This window comes from Guyanagaster necrorhizus, assembly GCF_019112545.1.
Source record: "Guyanagaster necrorhizus MCA 3950 unplaced genomic scaffold BT62scaffold_4, whole genome shotgun sequence".
NCBI classification, from domain to species: Eukaryota; Fungi; Basidiomycota; class Agaricomycetes; order Agaricales; family Physalacriaceae; genus Guyanagaster; species Guyanagaster necrorhizus.
The window spans coordinates 1,031,521-1,058,305 of record NW_025064883.1 but is presented as its reverse complement, the minus strand read 5'-3'; the positions used below and the strand labels follow the sequence as shown (position 1 = coordinate 1,058,305).

At 48.6% G+C, this 26,785-nt stretch overlaps 17 protein-coding genes across 17 annotated transcripts; 9 read left to right on the top strand and 8 right to left on the bottom strand.

Annotated features, from left to right (window-relative positions):
* Positions 1–53: 53 nt before the first annotated feature.
* BT62DRAFT_927793 (uncharacterized protein) lies at positions 54–1,233 on the top strand. The gene is made up of 4 exons (XM_043185348.1): positions 54–111; positions 159–543; positions 599–964; positions 1,025–1,233. Exons 1-4 carry the CDS (start codon positions 66–68, stop codon positions 1,143–1,145), a joined length of 918 nt encoding a protein of 305 aa, XP_043044014.1. The 5' UTR covers positions 54–65; the 3' UTR covers positions 1,146–1,233.
* BT62DRAFT_1072578 (WD40 repeat-like protein) lies at positions 1,212–2,645 on the bottom strand (the record flags this gene model as incomplete). Its single annotated transcript, XM_043178870.1, has 5 exons — positions 1,212–1,680; positions 1,731–1,803; positions 1,852–2,015; positions 2,064–2,078; positions 2,446–2,645. 5 exons carry the CDS (start codon positions 2,643–2,645, stop codon positions 1,212–1,214), a joined length of 921 nt encoding a protein of 306 aa, XP_043044013.1.
* A 67-nt stretch (positions 2,646–2,712) lies between these two features.
* Positions 2,713–4,058, top strand: BT62DRAFT_518427 (uncharacterized protein). Its single transcript, XM_043181235.1, has 3 exons — positions 2,713–3,101; positions 3,150–3,774; positions 3,826–4,058. Exons 1-3 carry the CDS (start codon positions 2,752–2,754, stop codon positions 3,982–3,984), a joined length of 1,134 nt encoding a protein of 377 aa, XP_043044012.1. The 5' UTR covers positions 2,713–2,751; the 3' UTR covers positions 3,985–4,058.
* An 11-nt stretch (positions 4,059–4,069) lies between these two features.
* On the top strand, positions 4,070–5,943 carry BT62DRAFT_978605 (uncharacterized protein; the record flags this gene model as incomplete). The annotated part of the gene is made up of 5 exons (XM_043189360.1): positions 4,070–4,746; positions 4,803–4,835; positions 4,883–5,270; positions 5,322–5,692; positions 5,757–5,943. The coding sequence occupies 5 exons, from the start codon at positions 4,070–4,072 to the stop codon at positions 5,941–5,943; spliced, it is 1,656 nt and encodes a 551-aa protein (XP_043044011.1).
* On the bottom strand, positions 5,806–9,998 carry BT62DRAFT_927791 (P-loop containing nucleoside triphosphate hydrolase protein). Its single transcript, XM_043185347.1, has 4 exons — positions 9,429–9,998; positions 9,259–9,382; positions 6,651–9,209; positions 5,806–6,592 (listed from the first exon to the last, which is right to left on the bottom strand). The coding sequence occupies exons 1-4, from the start codon at positions 9,971–9,973 to the stop codon at positions 6,077–6,079; spliced, it is 3,744 nt and encodes a 1,247-aa protein (XP_043044010.1). The 5' UTR covers positions 9,974–9,998; the 3' UTR covers positions 5,806–6,076.
* BT62DRAFT_518448 (uncharacterized protein) lies at positions 9,998–11,180 on the bottom strand. The gene is made up of 3 exons (XM_043181236.1): positions 11,121–11,180; positions 10,536–11,069; positions 9,998–10,489 (listed from the first exon to the last, which is right to left on the bottom strand). The coding sequence occupies exons 2-3, from the start codon at positions 10,914–10,916 to the stop codon at positions 10,166–10,168; spliced, it is 705 nt and encodes a 234-aa protein (XP_043044009.1). The 5' UTR covers positions 10,917–11,069; positions 11,121–11,180; the 3' UTR covers positions 9,998–10,165.
* BT62DRAFT_978603 (galactose mutarotase-like protein) lies at positions 10,943–12,006 on the bottom strand (the record flags this gene model as incomplete). Its single annotated transcript, XM_043189359.1, has 4 exons — positions 10,943–11,069; positions 11,121–11,565; positions 11,623–11,905; positions 11,959–12,006. The coding sequence occupies 4 exons, from the start codon at positions 12,004–12,006 to the stop codon at positions 10,943–10,945; spliced, it is 903 nt and encodes a 300-aa protein (XP_043044008.1).
* Positions 12,007–12,456: 450 nt separating this feature from the next.
* BT62DRAFT_1001323 (uncharacterized protein) lies at positions 12,457–13,650 on the top strand (the record flags this gene model as incomplete). Its single annotated transcript, XM_043176724.1, has 5 exons — positions 12,457–12,568; positions 12,629–12,715; positions 12,783–12,994; positions 13,084–13,163; positions 13,587–13,650. 5 exons carry the CDS (start codon positions 12,457–12,459, stop codon positions 13,648–13,650), a joined length of 555 nt encoding a protein of 184 aa, XP_043044007.1.
* On the top strand, positions 13,534–16,125 carry BT62DRAFT_517764 (ARM repeat-containing protein). The gene is made up of 9 exons (XM_043181234.1): positions 13,534–13,710; positions 13,764–14,057; positions 14,123–14,371; positions 14,427–14,663; positions 14,716–14,830; positions 14,886–15,131; positions 15,182–15,519; positions 15,568–15,835; positions 15,886–16,125. Exons 1-8 carry the CDS (start codon positions 13,684–13,686, stop codon positions 15,832–15,834), a joined length of 1,773 nt encoding a protein of 590 aa, XP_043044006.1. The 5' UTR covers positions 13,534–13,683; the 3' UTR covers position 15,835; positions 15,886–16,125.
* On the top strand, positions 16,126–17,619 carry BT62DRAFT_517277 (uncharacterized protein). The gene is made up of 3 exons (XM_043181229.1): positions 16,126–16,574; positions 16,628–17,112; positions 17,163–17,619. The coding sequence occupies exons 1-3, from the start codon at positions 16,366–16,368 to the stop codon at positions 17,222–17,224; spliced, it is 756 nt and encodes a 251-aa protein (XP_043044005.1). The 5' UTR covers positions 16,126–16,365; the 3' UTR covers positions 17,225–17,619.
* A 679-nt stretch (positions 17,620–18,298) lies between these two features.
* Positions 18,299–19,368, bottom strand: BT62DRAFT_517357 (uncharacterized protein). The gene is made up of 5 exons (XM_043181231.1): positions 19,086–19,368; positions 18,801–19,035; positions 18,699–18,749; positions 18,526–18,652; positions 18,299–18,477 (listed from the first exon to the last, which is right to left on the bottom strand). The coding sequence occupies exons 1-5, from the start codon at positions 19,128–19,130 to the stop codon at positions 18,381–18,383; spliced, it is 555 nt and encodes a 184-aa protein (XP_043044004.1). The 5' UTR covers positions 19,131–19,368; the 3' UTR covers positions 18,299–18,380.
* Positions 19,356–20,476, top strand: BT62DRAFT_517280 (uncharacterized protein). Its single transcript, XM_043181230.1, has 5 exons — positions 19,356–19,447; positions 19,506–19,531; positions 19,616–19,900; positions 19,953–20,024; positions 20,076–20,476. Exons 2-5 carry the CDS (start codon positions 19,529–19,531, stop codon positions 20,127–20,129), a joined length of 414 nt encoding a protein of 137 aa, XP_043044003.1. The 5' UTR covers positions 19,356–19,447; positions 19,506–19,528; the 3' UTR covers positions 20,130–20,476.
* Positions 20,270–21,941, bottom strand: BT62DRAFT_943399 (actin-related protein; the record flags this gene model as incomplete). Its single annotated transcript, XM_043187877.1, has 9 exons — positions 20,270–20,427; positions 20,489–20,628; positions 20,680–20,854; positions 20,910–21,099; positions 21,155–21,277; positions 21,333–21,457; positions 21,505–21,703; positions 21,769–21,833; positions 21,888–21,941. 9 exons carry the CDS (start codon positions 21,939–21,941, stop codon positions 20,362–20,364), a joined length of 1,137 nt encoding a protein of 378 aa, XP_043044002.1. The 3' UTR covers positions 20,270–20,361.
* A 62-nt stretch (positions 21,942–22,003) lies between these two features.
* Positions 22,004–22,761, top strand: BT62DRAFT_1001317 (uncharacterized protein; the record flags this gene model as incomplete). Its single annotated transcript, XM_043176723.1, has 5 exons — positions 22,004–22,051; positions 22,102–22,153; positions 22,205–22,396; positions 22,451–22,599; positions 22,657–22,761. 5 exons carry the CDS (start codon positions 22,004–22,006, stop codon positions 22,759–22,761), a joined length of 546 nt encoding a protein of 181 aa, XP_043044001.1.
* A 255-nt stretch (positions 22,762–23,016) lies between these two features.
* BT62DRAFT_927785 (uncharacterized protein) lies at positions 23,017–23,353 on the bottom strand. The gene is made up of 2 exons (XM_043185346.1): positions 23,196–23,353; positions 23,017–23,138 (listed from the first exon to the last, which is right to left on the bottom strand). Exons 1-2 carry the CDS (start codon positions 23,240–23,242, stop codon positions 23,030–23,032), a joined length of 156 nt encoding a protein of 51 aa, XP_043044000.1. The 5' UTR covers positions 23,243–23,353; the 3' UTR covers positions 23,017–23,029.
* BT62DRAFT_517624 (phosphatidylinositol N-acetylglucosaminyltransferase) lies at positions 23,109–24,667 on the top strand. Its single transcript, XM_043181232.1, has 8 exons — positions 23,109–23,142; positions 23,196–23,447; positions 23,500–23,727; positions 23,784–23,973; positions 24,027–24,174; positions 24,232–24,398; positions 24,460–24,534; positions 24,596–24,667. Exons 2-7 carry the CDS (start codon positions 23,288–23,290, stop codon positions 24,509–24,511), a joined length of 945 nt encoding a protein of 314 aa, XP_043043999.1. The 5' UTR covers positions 23,109–23,142; positions 23,196–23,287; the 3' UTR covers positions 24,512–24,534; positions 24,596–24,667.
* A 611-nt stretch (positions 24,668–25,278) lies between these two features.
* Positions 25,279–26,749, bottom strand: BT62DRAFT_1001315 (uncharacterized protein; the record flags this gene model as incomplete). The annotated part of the gene is made up of 2 exons (XM_043176722.1): positions 25,279–26,534; positions 26,590–26,749. 2 exons carry the CDS (start codon positions 26,747–26,749, stop codon positions 25,279–25,281), a joined length of 1,416 nt encoding a protein of 471 aa, XP_043043998.1.
* Positions 26,750–26,785: the final 36 nt, after the last annotated feature.

The following is a 26,785-nucleotide window of genomic DNA, read 5'->3' as shown; positions in this document are numbered from 1 at the left end:
GATTATAAGGAAGTGATTACCTCACACTTTGTTGTAAAGCTTACCTTTTGGCCACGATCGTCAACATGGATTCTTCCGAGCTGTACCATGTCAAGCAACAATTCATCCTCGGTAGGAGCTTGCAATTTTCTCCATATGTATTATTCATGCCTGGACAGGCGCCTACAAGACTCTTATTGGCATGTCTCTGCCGGACGCAGAATCCTCGGATTTCATCCCAATACTGTTATATCAAGCTCGCGCCCACATCGCTTTGAATGACCCAAAATCCGCCTTAAAACTACTCCCAGCCGACTCAGAGAATGTAGCCATCAAAGCGGTGACAGCGCTTGCACACTACGTGGATACGGAGGAGACGGAGGACAAGGAGTCGGCATTGGAGGAGCTTCGAGACCTATCGGTGGAAATTGAAGGCGACGACATCGAAGGGACCGACAGGGACAAATCTATTGTCCGTGTACTTGCTGGTATTGCTTTCGCTAGGGCGGGAGAAGTCGAAGAGGCTCTGGAAACACTGGGAATCGGGACGGAAGACCTTGAAGCGTACGTGGCCTCAAAGGGCCATGCACGCATCACTGACTCCACCTTTGCTCAACAGTGTTGCTGTTATTGTGCAAATATACCTAGCCATCCACCGTTCTGACCTCGCCAAGAAAGAGTTCGAACGCTCGAAACGTTGGGCCGAAGATGACCTGTTGTTGCAGCTCATCGAATCAACAATAAGCCTCGTCACAGGGAAGGACAGCTACTCCGACCCCTTATCATTCTACACAGAACAACTTGGTAACCCTTCGCTGTCTTCCCCGCATATCCTTACCTCCCGAGGCGTGACGCGCATCTTGCGGGGTGAGATGTCAGAAGCGAAGTCTGATCTTGAAGAATCTCTTGACCAACAAAAAGGTGATGCTGACGCACTGGCTGCCTATGTTGTAGCTTCTGGGCTTCAGGTACAAGAGCCATGGACGTACGTGGTTACTTCTTGAAAACTGAATTAAATGACAGTCACATTTATTCCTCTTCTTAGAAAACTTCTCGCTACGATTCCTTTGCATCCCCTCGTCAAAGATGTCGCATTCAAGGAGACGTTGTTTGACGAAGCTGCTGCCAAGTTCGCAGTTCCAGTGATGGCGGAGATTGGAGCATAATAGCTTCAGCTATACATTTCTGTCATAGATTAAGCTAGATGCTTCTCATACTTGAATTCGACATAATCATCCACTCCACGTATGTAAGAGGTGATCATAGAAAGAACAGCTTGCTATTACCGTGTGCTCCCCCTCTGACATAGCATACGACCAATCGACGCCATAGGCAAGTGATTCATGTTCGTCGAATCGCTTAACAATTTTGCCATTTCCTGCGCTCACATTAAGAGGGTTATCAGACAGTAGATGACTGAATGAAACAATCTTAAATCCGTCATGCATGCAGGCGACGAGCAAATCGTTTTTCCTAGTTGATGACGGATGCCATTTGACTCGCCAGGCCCCTCCACCAACGTCTATCTGGCTAATAGGGACTGATGGCTTGCGAATGTCGAAAAGGCGGACAATATTGTCATAACTGCTTATAACCTGTTGACGTAAATTAATGAAACTGGAAAAATGGACTTGCCTTCCAACAGCAATCAAGTTTTCAACGTAGGGATGACTCTGAATAGCTGTTATTCCTGCGTCAAACCTGTTCGATACTCAAAAAGGGACATGTAGGAGGAGGTCGTCCGCACCCACCGTTTGTTGACAAATATGGGTTTCACTAAATCTTCTCGGATGTCCCATCCTTTCATCTGTAGGTCGTCGCCTCCTGCATATACAGTAAGGGAATGGTGAATAGTATGGTGACAAAACCTACCGGAGAACACCACGTTCGTGTCCCAATAGTTCCATGCAGCAATCCATGGTTCATAATCATGAGCATGCCAAGAGGACTCTACTGACAAAGGACCTGTGCCATTTTCTGGCCGCAGGAGACTTAGCGATCCATCCGAGAGGGACACCACCAGGGAGCCCAACTTTCTACGAAGGGCATGAGTGTCATTTCGAAAACTGAAGAGAAAAACTTACGTTCCAGGGGTCTGTCTATTCGACCAATCAAGAGACAGGCACAGAATGGTGGATGACTCTGCAATTCTTATGGCTTGAATTTGCCGTAAACCAGTCTATGCTTCATCTTAGCTGGCTGGCCTCACTACCAGTTTGGACAGAACACCTACCTCTTGCCATTGATGAAGAGTTATATTCCCCTCAGAGTCAGCTATGCCCAATGTAGCTGGACTTTGGGGAGACATATGGCACCTGAGCAACTAATGAATAGAGAAAAAATATATTAGACCTATAGTTTTGCCATTTCATGTCAAGTACTGCAGGTAGATCAAAGCACTGTATCTGTTCGCTTGAAATACAGTTATCTCATTAAGTGAGCTAATAGTAACTGTTGCCAACTTACAAATCTGTTCCATTTGACTGGACATCCATCCTGAACACTCGACACTGGCCTCGTCTGTGCTGAGAATTTCTGCGTTCATCATCGCCGCCTTCAACCGCTACACCCTGATCAAGTTTGTACGTCCCTACAACAAATATATCTTGCAAATTTTCATGTGGGCAAAACTCCACAGAATCTGCGGGATACATGGTATCGAACATGGGAAGAGAGAGCTGAAGAGCCCCACCGGAAACACGGTCCGACTCATCAACCTCGCATAACTAACAACATAACCGACAACATAGCCACTCTCTTTTCTGACGTGCCATGGCTGATCCTCTCCCTCCGCCTGCTTGCTTGGCCATGGACGACTATCATGCTGTTGACGCTGCAAGGAAACGCTTTGTCAAAAAGTCGTGCTTTCCCATCATTTCTTCTGTACCTAACCTGCGTCATTTCTTTTCATCGCACAAGCTACGGTCGCGAGAGCAAGCTGAGGAGCACGAGGAGCAAACCGATGAACGACAAGAGAGCCAGTTCGAGGAGCCTGAGGATGTCGCCTCCTCCGCCATCGACCCCGACACCCAGGTCGAAATAGGTCTCCCAGTATTTGGGGTCGATGCTGACGATACCCAGACCAAGTTTAGATGGGCTGTCCTGTACGAGAATCAAAGGGGGTAAATCACGCTTTTATGTACGATTTATGAATACTGAACGCCTTTCAGCTATACACTATTCTCTCTTCCGTTCTATTCTCGACGGTCTCTCCTTCCCAGAGATCCCTATCCCTTCACAGCTCCTTCAACCTCTAACAAACGAAGTGAACAACCAAACTATTCACTAACACAATATCCACTACCAGACGGAAATTGGCAATGGGTGTCAAAGCAATGGATGGTTGACATGCAGTCGGATTCAGGCCAGGTGCAGTATGACGGGTTTGAATACAACTGGATGTTCCGGAAGAAGCATTGGACGGCGGAGGTCGGTGGCTTCGTGCGACGACGTCGTTGGATCAGACTGATGAAGCGTCCCGCGAAAACGGCCAAGAAGAATATTGAGGACGATGTTGACAATGGGAATACAACGGCCTGGTCATCGAGACCAGAGGGATCGACACTGCAATCGGCCTCCGTGTCATCGAACCTTTCAGATGAGCTGCTCGAAGGGAAGGCTGATGAACTATGGCTGAAGCATGACCTGCATGCTCGCTGGGTTGAGTATTGCAAGCTGATGAAGATGGCTGGTCGCGACGCGAAGAAGCTGGAGTTGTGGAAACGGTGGCTTGCTCTGAAGGATCCGAATAAGATACCTGTTCATGAAGATATTTCCAATCTATTGGCAGTATATGTGGGTATTCTTCCCTTGTGGTTACACTCAAGAAGTCATGTTGTTATGCAGGGCGACGATATCCGCAACTCTTTTGTCTATCCTGACTCTCGTGCGCAGTTCATGAGCATGCTGAGAGATGCTGGAATGCTGGAGTCACTTTTTTCCAACGCTGGGATACAGTCTGCACATAGCTTGGTTGATTTTTGGAGTTATGAACACGGTAAATAAGTTAAGACGTTAATTATAATAGAATATCACATGTATCCGCTAGTGCTTTCCATGATGTCGTTCGCGCTTTGCGCCAGTCTTCTTCATGACTGCAAAGGAACTCCACCTTTCGAATCCTAGCCATCCAGCACAGATTACCCTTCGTACCTACATCCTTGCCATCTCACTCTCGCTCGGACCTGCTCTTACCCCCTTCGTTTCGTCTTTCCTTCGCTCAAAGCCATCGTCAAAATACAACAGGAAGGCCCTCAAGGTACTTCTACGGCAAGAGCTGGGTTTTGGTGGATTCGCCTTTGCAGTCACACTCTCCGTGGGTGTTGGGGCAACCGTGAGGCATCTATGGGCCGGCTTTGACAAAAAGTCCTCGCCGGACAGCAAGTACATCAAGATTGCAAAGGAAAAGCTTGCATATTCCAACCTTACATCCGCCCAGAAAACCTTTGTTTCATATGCCTTGTCATCTGCAATCGGTATACTCCTTCTACAAAAAGGTCGTAGACGCTCCAATATCCAGAATACGCCTTCACGCACTCTAGACTTGACTCTTCTGCTCTTCGTCAGAGCTGTTGATGCCCTCGTACAGTCCTTCGTTTACAAGCGATCTTCTCGTGTCCGTGTCAGAGAACGGTCCAGCAACGTCGAGCATCGACCAGACCTACTCAGGCAGCGCCCACTGAACGAGAACCATCAGAGAGTAAGGATCGATATGCGCAGACTCACTGCAAGGATTGATGCACTCGTTTTCTGGGCGTGTAGTGCCAGGTATGCGGATTTATATTGTCATCAAGTTCACCTTGTTAATGTTTTCCCGATCCCAGAATCATGTGGTGTTTCTTTTACCAACCGGATAGGTATGTGGGTTTCCTTCTCAGCTTCGCTGGCTAAACACCATTGCCAGACTGCCGCGGTCCTACGTCAAATGGATCAGTGCCCTCGCCAATGTCGATGCCCGATTACTCAGAGCCTTGAGGCTGATGTATGAAGGCCAGTGGTCGTATACTCAAGGTTATACCTCACTCCCTGCTCTACTGGAGACATATGCGAATGATCTTGGTTTCCCCGGTGCTTGGGGAAGCCCATCTGTACTACCCTCGGTTGGCGGTCAGAAAGCCGATATCATCTGGAATGAATTGGGCGTGACCGGTCGCTCCGGAGTAGGTGGCCTCCCATGCGAACTTGTACACGGAGGTGTGGGATCACAAATCGGTTTGGCTGGAAGCTGTACAGCAAATGCGGGACTCAGAGCAGCAAGAGCACTTGTTCAGTCTATGGCAATCTATCTTCCAGTTCGTATCCATTTTTCTGAACGCGTTTCTTTGACTGACCTCTCTATGTAGGTACATTTCTTCCCTGTCCTACTGACACGTCCAAAATCGCTGCTTCGACCCCATCATATCGTTGCCACTTTAATCAGCGCGCTCAGAAGTGCCTCTTTTCTCACTTCCTTTATCGCATCATATTGGTATGCAGTGTGTCTGACCCGTTCCCTCCTTTTGGCCCGCGTTTTCTCCTCTGTGTCTCATGATTTCTGGGACGGACCGTATGGTTGTATCTTGGCTGGTTGCTTGTCATGCGGAAGCAGTATCTGGATAGAAAACGGCCGTAGAAGAGGAGAGATGACGCTTTATGTCTTGCCTCGGGCAATTAGAACAATCCTGCCGGACGCGTGGATTAAAAGCGGCAATCGAGGTGTTCTTGCAGCTGAGCGGTTCGTTTTTTTGCATTCTTCTTATGGTCGATACTTTGGCTGAAGTATAAAAAAAAAAATCTAGCCTCGTGTTTGTCCTCTCTTTCTCGTCACTCGTTGCTACCGCTATCCATCGAACAGATTCCTTACGTGGTCTTTCACGATGGACCCTCGCGTTTATAATGAACGGACCTGATACTGGGTTCTGGAAAGGGCGAACGTCTGTTGATCCAAGTATTCCAGTAACCCCTGATTCTCCAGCGGAGCGATAGGTCGCATACATCCACGAAAAACGTCCGCTCGTCTTCACCGTGTCGTAGTATTGTAGAATGCGTGGTGCCATAAGGTGTGATTGATAGCAGTGGGATCTTATAATGTACTAAAATTTGATAACATAATATGTGTCTATGAGGTTAACGACGATCGTCCTCTGTAACTGTTATTGAAGTCTTGCCTGTCAGCATGATACTTTGTCAGTATTTTGACAACGTCCCGACTTAGGAATGTCAGCTCCTGAGTCTCCTCCTGGGACAGAGAACGGATAGCCTCCTCTGCCTCATCCTCGTCCTCACCCTCAGACTGCCGCACGTTTGCTCTACCATGACGGCCACCCAAGACAAGACCCGAAAAGACCCGAAGCATACACCCATCCAGCAGCCTCTTCAGCCTCATGAGATCCTCCAACGCAGAGAGATCTCCAATCATGGGTATCCAGTCGTCACAACGAAGAGCGTTCCGAGTGATCTCCAGCGTGTGTGCTCCAAAGAGAATGTATGTGGCATAGTTGAGTTCCGTTGCCATGGAAAGGAATGTCGCCCCGTCGGTCGACGAGCGCTTCTCCAAAAACGCAAAGATCTGTTTGGGTCCTCTATAAAAATTACTCTTGTCGTTGTGTATGCTATTTGGTTGCATCATTACTTTCTGTAATGTTTGTAACCATCAGAAAACTACGAAGAAGAGGAAAAATGGATGCGAGTACCTTGTCCCGACGCGTACGAAGAGCAGTTGGAGCAAAGCCTAGGGCAAATTTGGGCTGTGAGGCCACGGTGATCAAAGCCGCCAGAATGGGAAGTGAACCACGATGTTCGTTGAGTTCTGGAGGTAGCTCATCAGCGTAGGCACGCACGGGGCCTTGAGCAGTGACTCTCAATACACCAGCTTGTCGAAGCGAGCTAAGGATTTGTGAGCGAAGTTTCTGCATACTCAGTAGAGTCAACCTCGAAAGGAAGTTGTCTTGGCAGAACTGGGAGGCCTCCATATAGCGACGTTCCGACATCATTTTATTCCAGGCATTATACGCCTGCCAGGTTGCGAGTATATCCGATCGGAAATCAGGAGGTAGCCAGGAGGCCTTTGCCTTCCTCGCCTCAGCTTTCATCATCATGGGTGCTAGCCATGGGTCACGACTGCTCAGGATGGCAGCTAGAGTCAAGGCGTCATCGAGACAGCGGAAGAAGCTGCCGTATAAAACAAGGCGGCCAACATGGACATCCACCGGTATCTGCAAGAGAATTCGACCCAATGCCGTCAGATTCTCCTCTGCATCCAGAGCACCTGCGACTCTAAGAGCCTCTAATGCAATATCAATGCGTTGGGAATCTGGGGGCTCTATGGTGGCACCAAGGACAGACTTAACATCCATATTGGGGAAATTGAGGGCCTTGACATGCATAACGACATTTGTCAAGTCGACACGCGCCATCTCAACCGTCTGGTAAGTATTCAGCGCTTCGCAGTGGCCACGACTCAATATGCCATAATACATCCCAGGCCGATGTCGTCCAGCACGTCCAGCACGTTGGTTAACATTGGATGATCCAATCCAGGAAGTGACAAGGGAGGTCATGTGTCTCTCGGGATCGTAGCGGTTTTCTTTAAGCCTCGCAGAATCAACTACGTAGACTACGTCTGGGATTGTTACGGATGTTTCGGCAATGTTCGTTGTCAGAATAACTCGTCGGGTGTCTGGGTTTCTGGGGGACCTGAACACGGCTTGTTGTGCTTCAAGAGGTACTGTGGAATGAAGAAGATGGATTTCAAAGTCGCTGAAGTCAACGACCCATCTTCCCGTGGTCAGCAATTTTTGGACTTTACTGATCTCCTCCCATCCGGGAAGAAAAACAAGGACATGACCTTCGCTAGATGTCTGAAGGATTTGCGAGACAACGGCAGCGATCAGAGGGAAAGGAATATCCATGTCTTCGTCCCGCTCTGCCTCGGTTGTGAGGGAAGACTTCGGAGCCATAAATGTTTTCTCCTTAGCCAAGAACTTTTTGACTGAAGGTTCTCCCAACACCCATTGCTCCTCGCCTTCGGCGAGAGCTGGTAGATAATCGTCCAAAAACTTCTTCTCGACAGGGAAGGAGCGCCCAGGTATACTGATTGCTTTAGCAGCCTGATTATTGTCGTCGGGAAAGTAATTCTGAAAAAGTGTGGGGTCGATGGTAGCGCTCATCAGGACAACCTTGATAGGCTGACCCTTGGCCTTTCTCTCTGCGATAAGGCGTTTAAGGACGACAAGGAGAAGATCAGTATCGACATCGCGCTCATGGACTTCGTCGACAAGGACGTGTGTGATGTGATCAAAATCAGTGTTGTTGGGGTCGGCGAGAACGGACTGCATCTTCCTCAAGAATACTCCAATGGTGAGGAACGTAATGGATCCGTCCTTTTCAGGGAGTTTGTGTTCAAACCGGACCTGATATCCTACAGTTTTTCCCAGCGTCTCTCCTCTTTCCGTAGCAACCCTGTCTGCAACGCCCAGAGCTGCTAACCTTCTAGGCTGTGTGCACAGAATATTACACTTTGCGCCTTCTCCTCGGTCAATGTACGAATCTAGGATTATCTGGGGGATCTGTGTCGTTTTACCGGAACCAGTGGCGGCCATGAAGACGCATACGTCATTAGCAGCAACGGTAGATAAAATCTCCTCTTCTCGCTGGTGTAAAGGAAGGGCCATCCGTGTAGCGCGAATCTGTTCTGTTTCGGGAGACTCGAGGTAACGTTTGCGACGCTGTTGCAAGAGATAGGATTTGTCTGCCAACTTGTCGTCGGAACTGGCCCTACTTTGAAAGCCTGTATTGACCGGAACAATGGGGGCAGCGATGGCGGATGGCTTCGACCGATACAGCGTACTGCGTTCTAGATCAACGCAAAGATCGCGAATGTCGTCGCTCAAGTCCCTATTCATGTAGAATGGGACATTTGGTCCGTCACCTAGGTGGTCACCCGTTTTGTGCTTCTCGACGAACTCCTTCCAAAGGTCGGGGTCGCACTTTTCGAGATACTGCACTACATCCATATAGACAGCTTGTGTACAATCCTTTTTGGTTCGGCCAACGCCAACACCGACTTTGCGCCCGTTGATAGACATGATAGACTCCCAGACATTGCCATGAGAGGTATACTGAATATCTGCAGACTGGAAATGGAATTTGCGGCAATAATAATCAAGGAATTCCGTGGCAAGATGGAGGTCCAGGATAGAATTGTCAGAAAGTGTGACCGTAGTAGGTTGAGAAGAGGGTTTGGCATCGAACTGAATAAAAATAAGAGATGTACGGTTGAGAAGAAGGAACGCGACTCACCAGTCCCTGGTTGTTTAGCTGGTATACCAAAGATAGATTGGCAAGGCGGTCCGAGCCTTTCACGGACGGGGCATCACCAATACCAACTATTGGTGGGTTGAAGAAGGGAAGGGTAACAGTTGTTCTAGGTCGTCGTGAGCGACGCTTCAAGAATTGGACAAACATCGCACCTTGATAGGAATTGGCGATTGTACTTGCCGTTTTCTCGAACATATTCAGGTTTTTCACCATAAAGGGCGGCGAGGTTGTGGACTGCGTTCTTAGGGTCGTCAACGTGATTCGCCGATGGTTGCGCCAGAGGATTTGAGCCGTAAGTATTTTTAATGTAGTTCATGTCGTGCAGAGTGGTGAAGGCGATTCCTTTTGCATGTTTGCTGGTTGGTAAGGCAGGAGGATATAGGCGACGAGTATCTTTCATGCCAGGAATATGGAACCGGGGAGAAACGACGGCGGGAGAGACAGGCTGAGGTGTAGGCGCACGACGCCGAAATAAATTAGCATCGCTGTCCCTTTGTGATGTATTGGGGCGCCTGGAGTCGTTCTGTGGAGGCAGGCGATGTTGTTGTGCATTGAAGCGTTTGAATGCTGCCGACGTCGAGTAGGACGACGACGGCGACGACACGGGTAGTAATGACGGACACAGCAATGGTGTTGTGGAACGAAATGATCGTGTGGTGAGGCGGCGCCTGCACCACACTACAGTGGACAGACGCATTGGAGCGTCGAGGTGAGATGCAAATTGTACCCAAAAATTACCGGGATCTGCCGAAATTCTTATCCTTTTTGATCTAATCTTATCTTTTATCTTACTTATCTATCTCGCAACCATTCTTCTGCCGCTTTCTCTACCCCTCGTAGATATTTGAGCCGTAGTCCTGCTTGTTTTGCCGCAGACCAATCTCCTCTTTCAACCAGCCTGGAAATCTCTTTGAACGAGGTCTTCAGTTTTTCTGGACGAATCATCAGTTATTGTGCGGTACGGTATTGCTTCAAACAAACCTCGGGTCTCATCAGCCACCTGCAGTACTTCGGCTTTATCTTCAGCATCGTCAATAGTGTCTCGCGCTAACATTATTTCTGATAGAAATTCCATATCTTCCAACTTGTCTGTCTCTTCCATTGGTGCATCGTTGAGGGTGAGCAGATAGTGTAGTCGCGACAATGGATCTCGTAATGTCTGATAGGCCTCATTTACTTGCGAAGAAAGAAGCTGCGCAATGTCGGTCTTTCCCTGCAGTGTGTGAGACACGGTTAATATAATGATGTACAAAGCATACTTGACCCTTGGACGTCCATGCATCTGGATGACATGCAATCTGTGCGTGCCGAAAATGACTTCGTAGTAAGCCTTGGTCCACGTGAAACTGTGACGGGTTATATTCAAAGCCAAGGACATGATAGTAGTTGATATCAGAGGGTATATTTGTTATTGAGCCGCAGTTTGAGCAGGCAGGCAGAGAGGACGGAAGAGGCTGATGGCAAACCGGGCACGACCTAGGCAGGGCGCTGATGGTCGATGGGGACAACGCTGGTTGTGTATTATGGAATGAGCGCTTGAAGGGACGTGCTGCACTGTGCGATGCTTGCCGAAGAGTGCAGGTGGATGCCAGACGAGAGAACATGGTAGTAACAAGGAGAGCCAGAATGGATGACGTCATCGCAAGGTAGTATACAAATTTCAAATTCACAGGTATGTCAAACGCCGCTCTTCGTGTACGACACTGAGTGTTTGCCCGCCAGTCCACAATCCACCGGGTTCCAAATTGACAAATCCTCGAATATAGCCTGGCTCAACACAAACAAAATTTTCCCTGTCACGACTCCGTTAGACGTGCTTTTCATAGTGGGACGCGTCGACTTACCATCCATTTTCCTCCATGTCACCAATTTTCCGACCAGTCTCTTGAGGATTCCAGACCACCACATCCTTGAGATTACTTGCCGTGATGTCTAACCCGCCACCAGGCCATATCACCTCATACTTCCCATTCGTGTTCTCGTACACCGAGTCCGTGAACTTCTTGACATCTACCCCTGCCCTGGCTTCCACCTTTGGCCTCGATTTACCTGCCTCCGTTGATTCCGTTTTATCGTAATATGTAAAATTTTGAAGGGGACCGACAAGCACGTCGGTCGATGGAGCCCGGATGTAGTTGTGGAACAGAGTATGGAACTCTAAGTTATCGGCGAAGGAAGTATTCTGAACATGAAGGTCTGTCTTCAAGTCGAATTCCGACAGCGTCACCACGTATGTCAATAGGAACGGCTTGCTATAGACTGTTGGGATTGTTTCTGTTGGTCGCAATGCTTACGACAGTGTAAGTACCGATTCTCAGAATATGATCCAACTCGCCGCATACTCACTGAGTTTGATAGAAACAGCGTCCTTCTCATCAATCGATGTTCCGTCCCAACTCCAAACGGAATGTCGGGCAAAACCATGCTGATTCAAACGAGTATGGTCTGGATGTGTTGGAGGCCCGAAACACGGGAAAACGACTGGGATACCTCCGCGCACGGGCTTGCTACCATCTACTGCTGCCTTATTCGATACGAACAGACGTTCGGAAAGCTCTGGGTTGCGTTTCGTTCCGGACTTCCATGAGATGACACTGGCGCCATAGAGAAGTATTTCGACAAGGGCCCCCTGGTGCCGTCGAGGTCAGAATACTGTTAAAGATCATCTAGACAAAGGCACACCTTGGAATGGGACAGGACCAATTTTCCCGATGTAAGCTGCACGGGCATCGTTATCAAAGTACTAGTAGTGCCCCTACCGTCTTGCGTCATATACTCCGGTCCGTTGCTGTTCGGCCTGCCCTAAAGTCAGCCTCCTATTTATATGACTCCCCGCTGTTTCACGGTCTTCCGAGCTACGACGACGTCGACTCCCGTGAGCTCCTGCAGTTTTTGTTGGCCAGGCTACTCTCGACCCGATGACTTTTGGGACTCTGATGTGCTGAGTACGAGGAGCTCTTATGCTCTATCGGCTTGCCCTGTGCCTTTGTGTGCTCAGTGTCCCCTGCCAAAGGCAAGCCTTGCCGTTCTGTGCCTCAGCGCAGTTCGGGCAACATACATCTTTTGACATCGCGAGCGATTGGCATTAGGTGAGAGACTAAGCTTGCTTCAGTCTTCTTATCCTCCTGCTCTGTGTCGGGGCCGTCGTCATCCTTTGTCTACGAAGATAAATGTTTTATCATGCTTCGCATGCTCACTGACCCTGTCTTGGATCCTATTGGACTGCATCCCAGTGGACCACTCCGCCACTGTAATTCATGGAAACTGCACGCCCTGATTCTGCTATCCTGCTGTAAACCGCTTATCGCGCGATACCGATAACATGACCGAGTGTGGTCTGTTGGGCTGCCAGGGGATTTCGGGGTGTACGAGGACCTCTTTGGCCTATCGACGCCCTGTGTGCATGTCGTGTGCACCCTGGTCGAGGCCCAACAGATCCGTCTGCTGGCTATTATGCCTGTACTAGTGCACCTTGTGGTGTCAAAAGCTGGCTGGAACGCTCGCAGTCACCCTCTCTGATCTATGGCGTACGAGGCTGGTCGTTCCAGTCGTCAGCGCCATCATGCGCAGTTCCTTGTGCCTCGAGGTCTCTGGCTGCGTGGCTGTTCTCAGTGTTGTGGACGATACGTCTGTTCTATATCGGGGCACCGCCCTCCATTGCAACAACAATGCATATTATCGCTTGTTATCATGCCTGAATTTGGGTCCGACTATCCAAGTCGGGAACTACATGTGACCGTCTCAGTGACGGGTACTCTCCCGTGATGTTCATATCATGTGTATCCGGATTATTATCCGTGTCTTCAGCGCTTGGCGCTTATCCCAAAAGACAACCGTGGCCCCGCCCGGTTGGCCTTCTACCTCGCGGGTCTTTGGGATCGCACACCGTACGGTCTCAAAGATGTCCACTGTTCCAGTGGTTTCCGCACAATTTTTGGTTTTTCTTTCTTCTTTGTGAAGAATTTCCCCATCTTGGTCGCAACATCTTGGTCTAGGTTAGTTCATTTCGTCTTTTTTTTGTGCTAACATGCTGAATTTACAGATACATTGTGGTAGGTAGGAGGGAATGGATAGTCTTCTGTTAGGAGAATTTAAATTATTCAGTAATGTATCTACGCTAGCTATATACCAGAATTTCCGTACACATTGAAGTACCATTTGGAAGTCACAAATGTTCAGAACGCGCGTAAATTGATGGGCTATGCTAAATATTGACACCATACAAGAAAGGCAAGTGTCGCCATGTGGCCCGAGCTGTCCGCTGGATTTGGTTGACCTTCGTTTGCCTCTACACACGATCAACCCAGCAGTATTTTCTTTCTTACCACCATCATCGTCTACAAGAAGCAACATTTCCCGATAACTGCGCGATAATAATACGAACTATCCCCGAACTGGAGCACCAACATGGATCCCAATTTCCCTACTGAAGATGTATGTCTCTCCGATGAGTATGACTTTGACATGTTCTCTAATCACGTCCTCAGATCGCACCGATTGCGATTCTTATGGACGAACTGCGCTCAGAAGATGTGCAACTGCGTTTAAATGCCATCCATAGCATTCCGACAATTGCACTAGCATTAGGCCCTGATCGCGCGCGAGAGGAACTCGTTCCTTTCCTTCAAGATTCGGTCGACGATGAGGACGAGGTCCTCCTTGCCCTTGCAGAGGAGCTTGGGACGTTTGAAGATTACATCGGTGGCAAAGAGTATGCCCATGTGCTTCTGGGGGCGCTGGAGAATCTATCCGCTGTAGAGGAAACTTTGGTTCGAGACAAGGTGAGTTGTATACTCATCCTCAACCAAGTTTTTTTTATGCTGATAGTTCTTCTACCAATGCAAAGGCGGCAGAGTCGATCACCAAGATTGCAGCAGTCCTTTCGCCGTCCCAGTTGGAAGAGTACTACATCCCTCTTCTGAAACGTCTATCGCATGGCGAGTGGTTCACATCCAGAACATCATCTGCTGCCTTGTATCCTGCGGTTTACGCCAAAGTTTCTCCTGCTATCCAAGAGGAGTTGCGGAAGGGGTTTGCTGCTCTAGGTTCAGACGACACGCCTATGGTTCGTCGGGCAGCAGCAAAGTGGCTTGGAGTAAGTAATGGTTCCTACTCACATAGACTGGCTGGTTCTGATTTTCCTGCTGTAGCCACTTTTGACCCACTTCTCTACGCCGCATATTCTCACCGATGGACTACCGATATACCGCAGGCTTCAGTCTGATGACCAGGACTCCGTTAGGCTGTTGACTGTCGAAGATCTCATTGTTATCGCTCAGAGAATGTCCCCGGCCGAAGTCAAAGAACAGCTTTTAAAGCAAATCAGGCATAGCATAGGAGACAAAAGTTGGAGGGTTCGGTACATGGCAGCTAATCATTTCAACGAGGTATGTGGCATTGTTTTAAATCTTTCTTACTGTTGCTCATCTGGATTGGCAGCTTGCGGAAGCTGTTGGTGTTGAAATCGTTAGAGAGGAATTGATTGGACAGTTTGTACAGTTGCTTAAGGATAACGAAGCAGAAGTCCGAACGGCGGCCGCTGGTCAAATTCCAGGTACCTTGCCCTTATTTGAACTCCTAAGAAATATACTTCTTAACATGTTGCGTAGGTTTCTCAAAGCTCCTTGACAAAGAAGTCATTTTGGCCCGTATCATACCATGCGTCCGTGACATGTCTCAAGATTCTTCGCAGCATGTCCGTGCCGCTCTTGCCAACCAAATCAGCGGGTTGGCACCATTGCTGGGACGTGAATCCACGATCGAACACCTACTTCCTCTTTTCCTTCAATTACTAAAAGACGACTTCCCTGACGTGAGATTGAATGTCATAAGCAAATTAGAAACCGTCAATACCGGCAAGTCATTTTGCTTGTCATTCAGATTGCTCGTTGACGGGTGCTTCTAGTTATCGGCATTGAGCTTCTCTCCGAAAACCTTCTTCCTGCTATCGTTGAGCTGGCCGAAGACAAGTCGTGGCGGGTACGCCAGGCTATCATTGAATACATCCCTCTACTCGCGAAACAGTTAGGGAAGCCTTTCTTTGACGAGCAGTTGGGAAATCTTTGCATGTCTTGGCTTGGAGACACGGTTTTCAGCATACGGGAGTCTGCTACCGTTAACCTCAAGAAGTTGATCGAGGTCTTCGGCTTGGAGTGGGCGAAGGTTGCCATCGTACCAAGAGTGATGGGTATGGGGCAGCACCCCAACTACCTGTTCAGAATGACAACAGTTCAGGCAATTACAGTGCGTCTGTGCCATCACTCCACCAACTGCTGGCTCATGACGTTGTAGATCATCTCGCCCTCTCTGAGTTTGGAAATAGTACAGGCAGAGATCATTGATCCTCTCCTGCAACTTGCCACAGACGCCATACCAAATATCCGCTTCAATGTCGCGAAGGCGCTGGAAGTTTTGGCCGCGACATACAGCGGTACACCCGAAGGTCGCTTGCTGGTTCTGAGAATACTGCCTGCTTTAGAACAATTGAAAAATGATCAAGATGCAGATGTGCGGTATTTTGCGACGCGGGCTTACCAAAAGACCGGAGGAGTGTCTTGAGGTATGTTTGCTGTTGGTCCCGTCGTAAGGTACTCATTGGTTCCTTCATAGTCGTCGTCAATATAAAGAGTTCTTTCTACCTGTCTTAACACCGCTATACCAATATCAAGTGTCCTAAAATGATGAAAGTAATGTTCGAAGTGTTCCAAGGTGTATTTCTACTACATTTGCCCTGTCATTCCAATATTTTTTAGGTGGAACAGGCACGTTTGTTGCCGGCGTGGACGTTGCTCAAATCCAGACGTGCTTCTTTTGCCGGCACCTGTTTCACGCACCAAGCTTTCAGAATGTTTGCACTCCGGCGCTTGCGGTGTCTCTTAACACACACTGTTCTGTAGGATGATTTTCCTGATTGCTTTTCTGGAAGCATTTTGGTTTTGAAACATGTGCTAGAGGTAAAATTGTGCGCATGTACTGATCTAGTGATGAACAGTGAAGAGGCTTGGTCACATTGAACTATGTGTATGACAAAGAGATGGGAAAGACGACAGGTTCCCGTGATGGTGATAGAATCCCGATGGTACTTAAGAGATGGTTCTTCGCGCTCTTGTTATTTTTTCTCCTCTTCGACTCCCATCCTTAGAAATCCCAGACACAGATATTACTTCCCGCTCTTTACTGACGTCCTTTACTAGCATGCAATTCATTATTCAGCTTGTTTTGATTGTAATGGCGCTACCCCTTGTCTCCTCTGATAGCGGTTCTGGGGGTAGCAGTAGTTGCTCCAAGAGTGAATTCTGGTGCGTAATTTGGTGTGCTCATCTGGTGGATATGGGCTTATTCACTCTTCTAGGTACGAGGACACAAGCTGCTGTCTGCCCATAGGCGGGCCTCCTTCTAAACCGAGCCCTCCAAAGGGTACTGATTGTCCTCCATCGACACATTACTGGAGCAACGACAACGGATGTTGTGTTCCTTCCCAACCACCCAGCCAGAACCAACCGCCTCCTCAGTGTCCATCGGGCTGGGATTGGTGTCAGGAACCGCACGTTTGCCTGCCCCAACCCACCCCTACCAGCCCGCCATCATCGCATCCATCCGGCTATTACGGGGGTCATCGTAAACGCGATATTCACAAGTCTCGCTCAGCCTCCCTTTGTCCGTTTGGTTTGGATGCCTGTCCCATCCCTGGTTTGACCGGCACTGGCGACTATGAGTGCATTGATACGTCCAGTGACCTTGAGGCATGCGGTGGATGTCCCAGTCTGGGACAAGGTGAGGATTGCACTACGATTGTTGGGGCCTGGAACGTTGCTTGCGAAAATAAGCAATGCCAAGGTGGTGATCATTTCGTGGATCTTGTATATCCGTCTGATAGAAAATTACAGTTTATACTTGCGTCCCTGGTTACACTCGCTCTACCGATGGGAAGACGTGCATCGCCTTGTGAGAAATTTTATATACATCTTCGAACATTGAGGAACCATCCAATCTTTTATCCATACCTTCATTTGCTATGTATGTCTGGACCTTCTCTTGCTCTAGATAGAGTCAACAAGCCTCTCTCGGGACTTTTTCTGATTCTATTATTACCGTTCTTGTTTAGGACTTGTGGTTCTGCTATCAAGATTATCTTGATATTACTTATTGCGCGTTCAATTATTTCCACTGCTAGATTACGGTTAGATAATTGTCGCACCCACATTTTCGATCACATGATTTACCAAATACTGACTGAGGCGCGTAATGGGACATTTCTTGAACGCATCCAGGTTTCCCAGTTACTGACACGAGCATCTGCGTTTCCTTCCCTTTATCTTCATTGTTCTCTTCCGTCTAAGAGCTACCCGCAATATATCTTTTTTCTTGCCCGTACGCTTCAAAGCACATTCATCATACCTGCCCAAATTTTCCAGTTCGCGTTGCGCACCATTGTCTTTTTCTCTTCCCGCCTATCGTCATGCTGCCACTGCGGTCGTTACTGGCGATAATTTATCTAGCCTAAACGGTTGCGACGATCTGGTGGCGAATGTGACCTTGGCCGTGTTTGCATTTGGTCAGTGATCTCAACGACTATCAAACATGACTGTGTGACGAGCCTGATCAACATCAATAAGGTCCTTCTCAATCAACTCACTATCTAAGCTCCGGTGCGCACAGACAAGGGCCTCGGCAACTACGACCCCAATAATCAACTCGAGACTTTGCTCACGAATCTTATCGGTCCTGAACTATCCCCTGGTGAGTAATCTGGAAGTGCTCTTTGTAGTTCGGCGATATACGACTAACTCTGTGTTGCCCAGTCGTTGCAGATCTCAAATGCTATGTTGACTTGCTGCTCCATGACACCGAAGACTTGACCGATGGGCTCCTCAACGCCCTTAAGGTTCTTGGCATTTGTTTTTGATTTCGTCTTTCTTTTCGTTTTCAACTGTAGTAACATCTCAGAGGACCTTCATAGACACATCTGTATCGACTATTTCCATCCACTACTGTCGTTTTGTACTCATCTCAGTGAACTTCTCACTTATGCGATACAGTATTCTATCCATAGGTAAAGAAATACATATAAAAATTATGACCGTCAAGTGTGAAGGCTGAAGCGGCTATTCCTCTGCTAACCAATCTTCTGCAATTTGACCGATGGTAGGTAGATGGTACCTAACCAAACTATTGCGCGAAGCGTCACGGAACGCCCGGAAACTAAATGCGGGATTGAGACACCTTCCAGTTACAGATGCAGAGACGTACGCCATGTACAACTGCGCTCCTACGATTACCAGGGTTATAAGAGTTCGTGTCCATTGCGGAAATTGCAACAAAGACATCAGTATTCGGAGAACAATCAGTGGCGTAGTCAACAGAGCTGACTGGTAGGCTGGTGGAAGATGAGTATGGGTTCGATATCAACTCGTCGTGCTCACCATGAAACCGGACAAAGTCATTATGTGTCTCCACAATCAGAAGAAGAAAAGCTGTACATGGAATTAGCAAGGAATGAACATGCCATCCGAGTCGGCACTCGCCAGATATTGGTCCAAATAGATATGCCAATGCCGCCAATACGTCAACACGATTCCCGTACCGCGTTTCCCACTGGTTCTGCTGGTTTTCAACCCCTTCAGAGGAGCCTAAGCCACCTGATGCAACGGTACTAAACGATGGTACTCCTCCCGACTGGTATGAAGTCTCGGTTGGAAACCATGTCCTAGCTGCAGCACGCGAGGAAGAGATATAAGAAGGGTCATCGGGAGGAGGTGCCTGCTTGTGTGGTCAGTAACCAGAGGCAACAATTATGGACAGACACTCACATATGCCGCAAATGATGCAAACTTGGACGATTCGGAAGAACTCATGGTAGGGGGTGCTTAGTCAGCAGGCAGAATTGGCGCTTAGTGCAAGAGTAGACGTATACAGTAGCCTTTCCCAGATGAATCGATGACACTTGGTAGCAGAGAAAAATATTCCTCAAAATTGAAAAGGAGGGCTCAAAAAAGCAGGCGGGCCAGACAGAAGCCGCGTATGGCGGAGGTAAGTACTAGATGGTGGTTCACTTCCAGAAAGATTACGTGATCGGAACTTGCCGGACAACTGTACAGTCGGTCCAACTCAGCCACACTTTTTGTTCTGAACTACATCCATCGGCATCGGCCTCGACGTCTTCAAGAACACGGTGTGTATATATCTTACAAGCTTTGCTCTGCCGACGTCCTCAAATTTGCGTCCTCTAGAATCGGACATCGCGTCGTGAAAAATGGTGAGTGCAATGTTGCTTACAGGGTGTCGTACAACGGCTCTCCCCCATCGACTCGTGTGTATACATGCTCATCATGCTTGCTAGGCCGACAACTCTGCACCCGTCACACTGCGCACTCGCAAGTTCATCACAAACCGTCTCTTGGCCCGCCGCCAGTTCGTGCTGGACGTCCTACACCCCTCCCGACCTAATGTTCCCAAAAATGAGCTCAACGAGAAGCTAGCTGCTCTCTACAAAACGGAAAAGGAACGAGTCGTGACTTTTGGGTTCCGAACACACTTTGGTGGAGGTCGGAGCACTGGTTTTGCTCTCATTTACGATGATGAGGCGTCCCAAAAAAAGTTTGAGCCCAAGTACAGGCTAGTACGGGTGAGTAGGCTGGTTCTGTTTCGACTTGGACTGGTTTCTCAGTTACTTGTAGTCGGGATTGGAGACCAAGGTGGATAAGGCGTCTCGCAAGCTGCGGAAAGAGCGCAAGAACAGAGCGAAGAAGGTACGTGGCTCATTACTACCTATACCCTATGAATCGCTCATGTTTCTCCAGTTCCGTGGGACCAAGAAGTCCAAGGCTGCCGAGCCTCCCAAGAAGGGCAAATAGTCGTCTGGGATTTTCCCATTTGCTCTTTCTTTTCGTCTCGGAATGCATGGCTCGAAGCGAAGCGTCGGGTGCTCGTATGAATCCATTTGTATGCCCCATATCTTTAATCTCCATGAATCCATGCATATGACAGACGAAAGAAAAAAATATGATCTGATCTAAATTAGTAGTTCATACATGGGTATAAGTATGCTATTACATGTGTCTGAGTCAAGGTCAGCCATAGATATCATTAGAAAACGGATTTTTTATGAATGATTTCCGGATCTTCCTGGTATTCCTCAGCTGATACCCACATCTGTGAAGTGAAGCGAAGCGGTTGTCAATGTCAGCTGTTGTCTGAAAACCAGTCACCATACCTTTTTGAAGGTGCTTAGTCCAGCCAAAATAGATCCCCCAATCCAGGTTGAATACTTTCGCTCCGGAGGAGCATAGATTTTGATCTTGATATCCTTCAGAGAAAGTTTCTTCACTTCGTTTAGTAGACGATCGCCAAATCCTAGTATACACGTCAAGAGGAGCAAATCGAGGGAAAAGACCTGATGTAAACCTTTGCATAGTGTACTTCCCCCACTGAGCACAATGTTGGAGAAAAGACTCTTGCGCAAGTCCAAGTCAACTCGGTTGATTGAATCGACAACCACCTGGTGTACCCCCGCATATTCTTCACCAATCAATTCGGGATTGAACAATATTTCGGGGGCTCGGAAGCGTTCAGAGCCCAACTGAATGCACCCATAGGTTTGAGAATGCAAAGCAAACGTGCAAGTTTATACGCACTTGTATCACGTTTCCATCCGGTAGTTTGAACTCTTCAGTAAGCCCCATCGAATCTTTTTCTTCTTTCGCTGGAAGCAGGGCGATGTAACAACACTTTTCTTTGATCGTCCGTACTACTTCCCGCTCAGCTGTCGTATGAAGATGATGACCAGATTTTCGCAGAAGGAGCTGCAGATTATCTGTCACGTCTCTATACATGTATTTTGAGCCACAACCTTTCACAGAAGAGTTAAGTGAGACCGCACCGGCCAGCGATATCCACTCGTCGAATGGCATGATGCATCGAGAAGCCTTCGAACACAGGAACTGCATGTGTAACGCCATCTCCAGAGTCAAGAACGATGCCCGTTGTCCGCCCGGATGAATATCTAAGGGACATTCTGAGGAAAGAAGGAGGGCAACATATGAAAAAAGAAGGCATACAGCGAGAGGACAGCCTGGACGGAGGTGAATAGCGCTGGAACATTGAAGGTATCAAAGAGTGTTTGGGCTGCCATATCACGATTGGTCCGTGGATTCAGTGGCGCTTCGGTCAAAAGCACAGGATGCTATCAAACAAATAAGAAGAATCAATAATGGCAGAGAGTATACGCACCTCTTCACTTAGTGTGCCCAGTTCTTCGGTATATACCCACTGCCATATTCGTTCCATGTCATCCCAGTCTTTCACAATTCCATGTTCCATGGGGTATTTTATTTTGAGCAACCCACGAAGCTCTTGAGCACGGCGCCCAATGAACGTCTCGCCTTCGAGACTGCCGGCCATGACGCGTACGTGTTTTGGCCGGCCAACACTGCAACAGATGTTTGAACCGTTGGAGAATGGTACTTGGAGATAAGCCTAACCGTGGAGACGCACAAGGACGGGAAGAAGCATTTTGGATGGTCTTGGCCAGCAAATCCGGCTTTTATGGTGCCAGAGCCCTAGAAAGAGAGTATTAGATGGATAGGAACTGCAAGGCGAGATGGACATCATACATTGTCGATAACGACTGGCTGATTTGTGAGGACGTCGTCGAATTCTGCAGGCATGCTGGTGGAAACAAGTGAAAAAGGGTGCAAGCGCGTCGGTTGATGCCCAAATTGGGCGCGACATGGCTTTGCCTCTCACTCTGCTCACTCTACTTTTTCTGTCATGTTTTGTGAGCAAGTGCTCTTTCTGAGCTTCCATTATCTTACAAGGGTATTTCAGGGCTCCGTTAGCGCTATTCTCAATAAATGGGAGGCTACCAGTTTTTGCAAATGTGCGTCAGGATAATAGTCTGTGTACGACACTCGTCGAGCGGTGTCTACAGGCATCTGCTTCCAGTCAAACTATTCGATTCTCCATCTGAATTTCCCGGACAATCCGTCGCAGCCCTGTCTATCGTGTACGAAACAGTGGTGTCTGAACCAGAATCTGCCTATCTGTGCTGGTGCTTCCCTGGGAGACACTGATCCGGACACGGCGACAGGAAAAGAAGGTGACGTTGAAGCGAGATGTTTTCGTACGCAGGGTAGCCTTCTCAGCAGCAATGCTTGCCACTGACCGCTATTCGCAGAGCGTGATTCACCACGAGACCAGCTGGTGGTGACACTGTTCCTGTTGACGGTCTTTGGACTTTTGCTTGGTGCAGGGATAAAGAGCCGTATGATTAAGGCTGGCATCAATACTAGTGTCCCGTGGAATGCAAGCCGGAGGTGGTGGGAGGTTAGATTCCCGGCTTCTGCTACTGAAATTCGTGCGACTGACGGCATTGAATTGTAGGACTGGACTCCTCGACGGCAGTTCCAAGAGCTGGGACTTTCTCGCTTGGGACGGTCACGATATCAGGGCGAGGAATACATTCGAGTGAATGAGGGCGATAATTAGATATTACTTAGTAGTACTTAGTAGTAGATTGCCAAGGACATTCTTACCTCTGTACCACGATGGGCTCAATCTGCTCAAAGTCAGGCGCTCATTCCGGTGGGCACACAGTACTGGGTTCTGCCTCTACTACTCCCGCGTCAGCTTCTCGACCACAAAATCAAAGTGAAGCCCGTGCAGCTCGTGCAGAGGCTGCGGAACAGAGACTGAAAGCTGTCAGTCAATCCTTTCCCTTTCCCCTTTCCTGTTCTCATTCCCATGCATACCAGGCTCAAGCTAGAGGCACCCATTCTTCGAATCCAAACAAAGGGAAGCTTGCCTCACAGGCTGCGAAGCCGGTCAAGTTTACTCCCGAAGGGAGGCAGGAAGACAGACTCGTGGTACGTCCTTGCTACTTCGCTCGTTAGCTGGTCGTTGACGGAATACAATACTGACAGTGGGATTGATGATCGCCAGGAGAGTTCCATGATGCCCCTCTGAACATTTGATTACTATTTATTTATTCTACGAGGAGAATTGTGAAAGGAATATGCCATCTGTTAATTTCAGTAACAGCCGCAGGCAATTCAAGTTGCCGGTAATCAGAATGTCTTCTGGGAACTACCATGACAAGATTCTCTGGAAAAGACCGCAGCATTCCGACTCGTTTATCTCTCCTGGTTCCTTCCTTTCTTCATTGAGAAAGAACCGTAAGACCCTCTTCAAAATCCTTCTCGTACTCAAAATCACAAGTTCCCCCAGCGAATTTTCGTCCTTATACCTACTGGCACCTCGTATCACTCTCACTTTCTGTCACACAACACCTTGCAATGATCTTCATATTTATTTCCGTCTTTGTGCGATTAAAGGAACGTACCTTGGACCCGAGGCTCCTTGTTTGGATCGCTTCTACATGTTTCATCCTGGGTTATGTTACCTGGCAAGTCCTCGACTGCCTCTGCAAAAGGCCGAGACAGGGGCATGCCGACCGTTCGTTTAACACCCGCTTGAACCGTTTATCCAGTCCCTGACGACAGATGTTACAGGTGCTAAGAATGTAAAGTCATCAATCCTGATATTCCTCTCGTTGATGTCCTTGTCGCCCGTGCTGAGGACCCTAACGGCCGCCACGTCTTCCGACTCGATATGGGCACTATCTGCCTCACTCTTCATGCTCAATGCCGTTCTAGCTGATTACAGCAGTTCAGTCACTCTCTACGGACCGGTAAACGAGAGGTACCACGCTGTCCATCCTCTTATCGAACTTTATTGATCCAAAATTTCCCCAGGTTGACATCGGTGCTGTCCATGAATGCTGCGATATCCTCATCCGTCGTACTGGCCTCACGTTTGCCGGATGATCCTGCTGTGTTTGCGTTGATTCTTTTCTCGGTTCAGGCATTTGCCTTGTTTCCGATTTTACGTCGCCGTCTCCAGGTATTCTCCATTCTTGGTGAAGGTTTTAGACCCTCTGTCTCATATGTCTGTTAACAGACATGTACTGTTGTTTTTCGCGCGGTCTTCACATGGTGTTTATCACTAGCGGCAATCATCTTGACGATGCCATTATCCCAAAGTGTCGCTTGGCTGTACACCGTGGTGCTGTCTTTTGTTTCTTTAGTGGCTCCCGCAGTACTAGTCTGGGCGCAAAAATATAAAAAGTCGAATTTCTTTTTATTTTTCTCTGCATCGGCGACGGCGCTAATCATCCCGGTTGTTTAGTGAAATCAGAGGATCATGGGATGTTGCCGTTCCCCGAGTCAACGAGAGCTAGATCTAGTGTCTAGCTCTCAGAGGGTGTCGTAATTTTTGCAGCGCGGCCAATGCAGCTTCCGCTTACCAAGGGTGTGTCGTCTAGGAGGTCTTCACGTCACTTTTTTCATCAGAAGGCTCGGTGAATGAGGGCGCTGTCGCTCGTGGTCGGCGCATGCGTTACCTCGTACCGTCAATACCGGTCAAATTCATAGCCAATCGCTGCGTCGCTGTGTTATACCCATTTCTCATCTCTTACGGAACTAACCGCATATGTCCTTTTGCAAGAAATTGGCCAGAAGGAGATCAGAATCCCTCCTTTTTATTTCATATATCTCGAGTTCCCCGCCAATCCCAATTCTCCTCCACGTTCCTGTTCCCTTATTTTGTCTTTTGTTCCGCGGATCGTGCAATCAGAATGTCGACCCTGACCTCGCCATGAACATCGTGGCGAGTGGAAATTTTGATTAAATGAATTCGGCTTGGACAGCGTCGTCAAAGAGTGTCAATAATTCGGCGGTCCCGCCAGAAGATGACCGGTCGCGAAGGCAAGAGCAGAGAATGTTATCCGAATGTCTAGTTATTCAAGATCAAAGAAAAAGCTATATGTACAAAACAGAACAGGCCAAGACCGTATGTTACATTTATTCACAATACATGTATAAAACAGAGCTTCGACGAGATATATAAGTGCGGTGGATGGATGAGTGAGACGTCTACAGTGTCGGTTCAAGATTATAAAGAACGGTGAATATCAATACACACAAGTCCCTCCGTGAAACATACCGGTCATGATGGTCGTGAATCCAAGTCAAGGTCATCACTAAGCCGTGGCCGTTTGGAAGGCGTCGGAGCACCTATTCCAAGGCCACGAGCCTCAAGAACGTCAATGGCGACTTTGGCGGCCCCGTCAGATGGTTTTTTGGTACGTGTACGTGTTTTACGCAGCGCACCAAAGGCCTGCGCCTTGATAACAGCGAGAGTTCCTGATAGCTGTTGTGCCCCACCTGGCGATGGGGAACGAGAACTCCGTGGCAGGGGGACACTCCGACGCGAGCGCAGCCGGCTTGAGGGATAGGAAGCAGAGTCCCCGTCACTTCCTTCATGTGGGGAGCCGTTGTCGCTGGAAGAAAGAGGGGGAAGTATGGGAAGGAGTGGGCGGTCAGCACCGGAATGTGATCGTTTTGTCCCCAGCCTGTAGCGGACGGCATCACTGGCTGGACCAGAAAGAGAGATATCAGCTGTGCCTCCATGCAACATGACTTCACCTTGCCGGCGATAATCAAAGTTTGCACGATCGGACGAGGCGCCATTTTCCGGAAAGTTGAACTGAAACGGGGGGTTCAAAGTTGCAGAAGATGATGAAGGAGGGGTCGAACTGGATGGTGAAATGGAACGGCTGGCGGGAAAAACATAAGGATTCGTTTCAAGAGTGTTCAAGGGAGCCTTTTGGTCCTCAACAGGGTACCGCTCGACATAGGACATTTCGGAAGACGTGACTGTGGGCGATCCAACAAAGTGGGGTGAACCTGATGAGTGACTAGTATTCGGCGGTAGCCCTTGTTCTCCTGGCGAAGTTTGACCCATACTGGACCAAGAACCGTCGCGAGGAGAAGACGTGACTGGATTAAAATAGGAATTATACTTTGGAACGCGTGAAGACAGCGGCTGGGGACCGTCCGGAGACACTTGGTTCTCGACGTAGGCAAGGGCTGGTGGATTGGGTGCGGTATACTGACTGCCGCACATCGTAGGATCCTCACCGGGACGATAGGACATGTTGTCTGAGCCATAATGCGAGAGCTGTGAAGAACCCAAATGACCGTTGATAGCAGGATGTGGGTAGGACAGTGGCGGCGGCGGTGGGGGGTCATCAGCATCGGGACCGTGACCCGATTTGCGAGGCCACATTGCTCGCCAGAGATTTTCGCGTTCGCGAAAAGCGTGTCGTAGACGGGCATTATCTTGTCGTAGCTCCAGGGCCTCAGCACGGGCCTCACGACATGAATCCTGAAGCTGCAACACGACGGACTCGAGGTTTGTGACTGCCGGACTGTCAGAAGAAGGGAAAAAAAAAAGAGAAAAAAGAATAGGACAGACCTGTTTCCTCGAGGGTGGATATGTAGTTTGCCCTGCGAGCTCTAAAGGCAGCCTGAGCATCTGCATTTTTCTTTTTCCTGAGGGCTACGTCTGACATGCGAGCAGAAGAAAAGTTGAATTGGTGGCTGGGGGTATGAGGGGGAGAGGCGAGCCTGGGCATTTACTGGAGCAGAGGCGGCCTTGAGGATTAAAATGG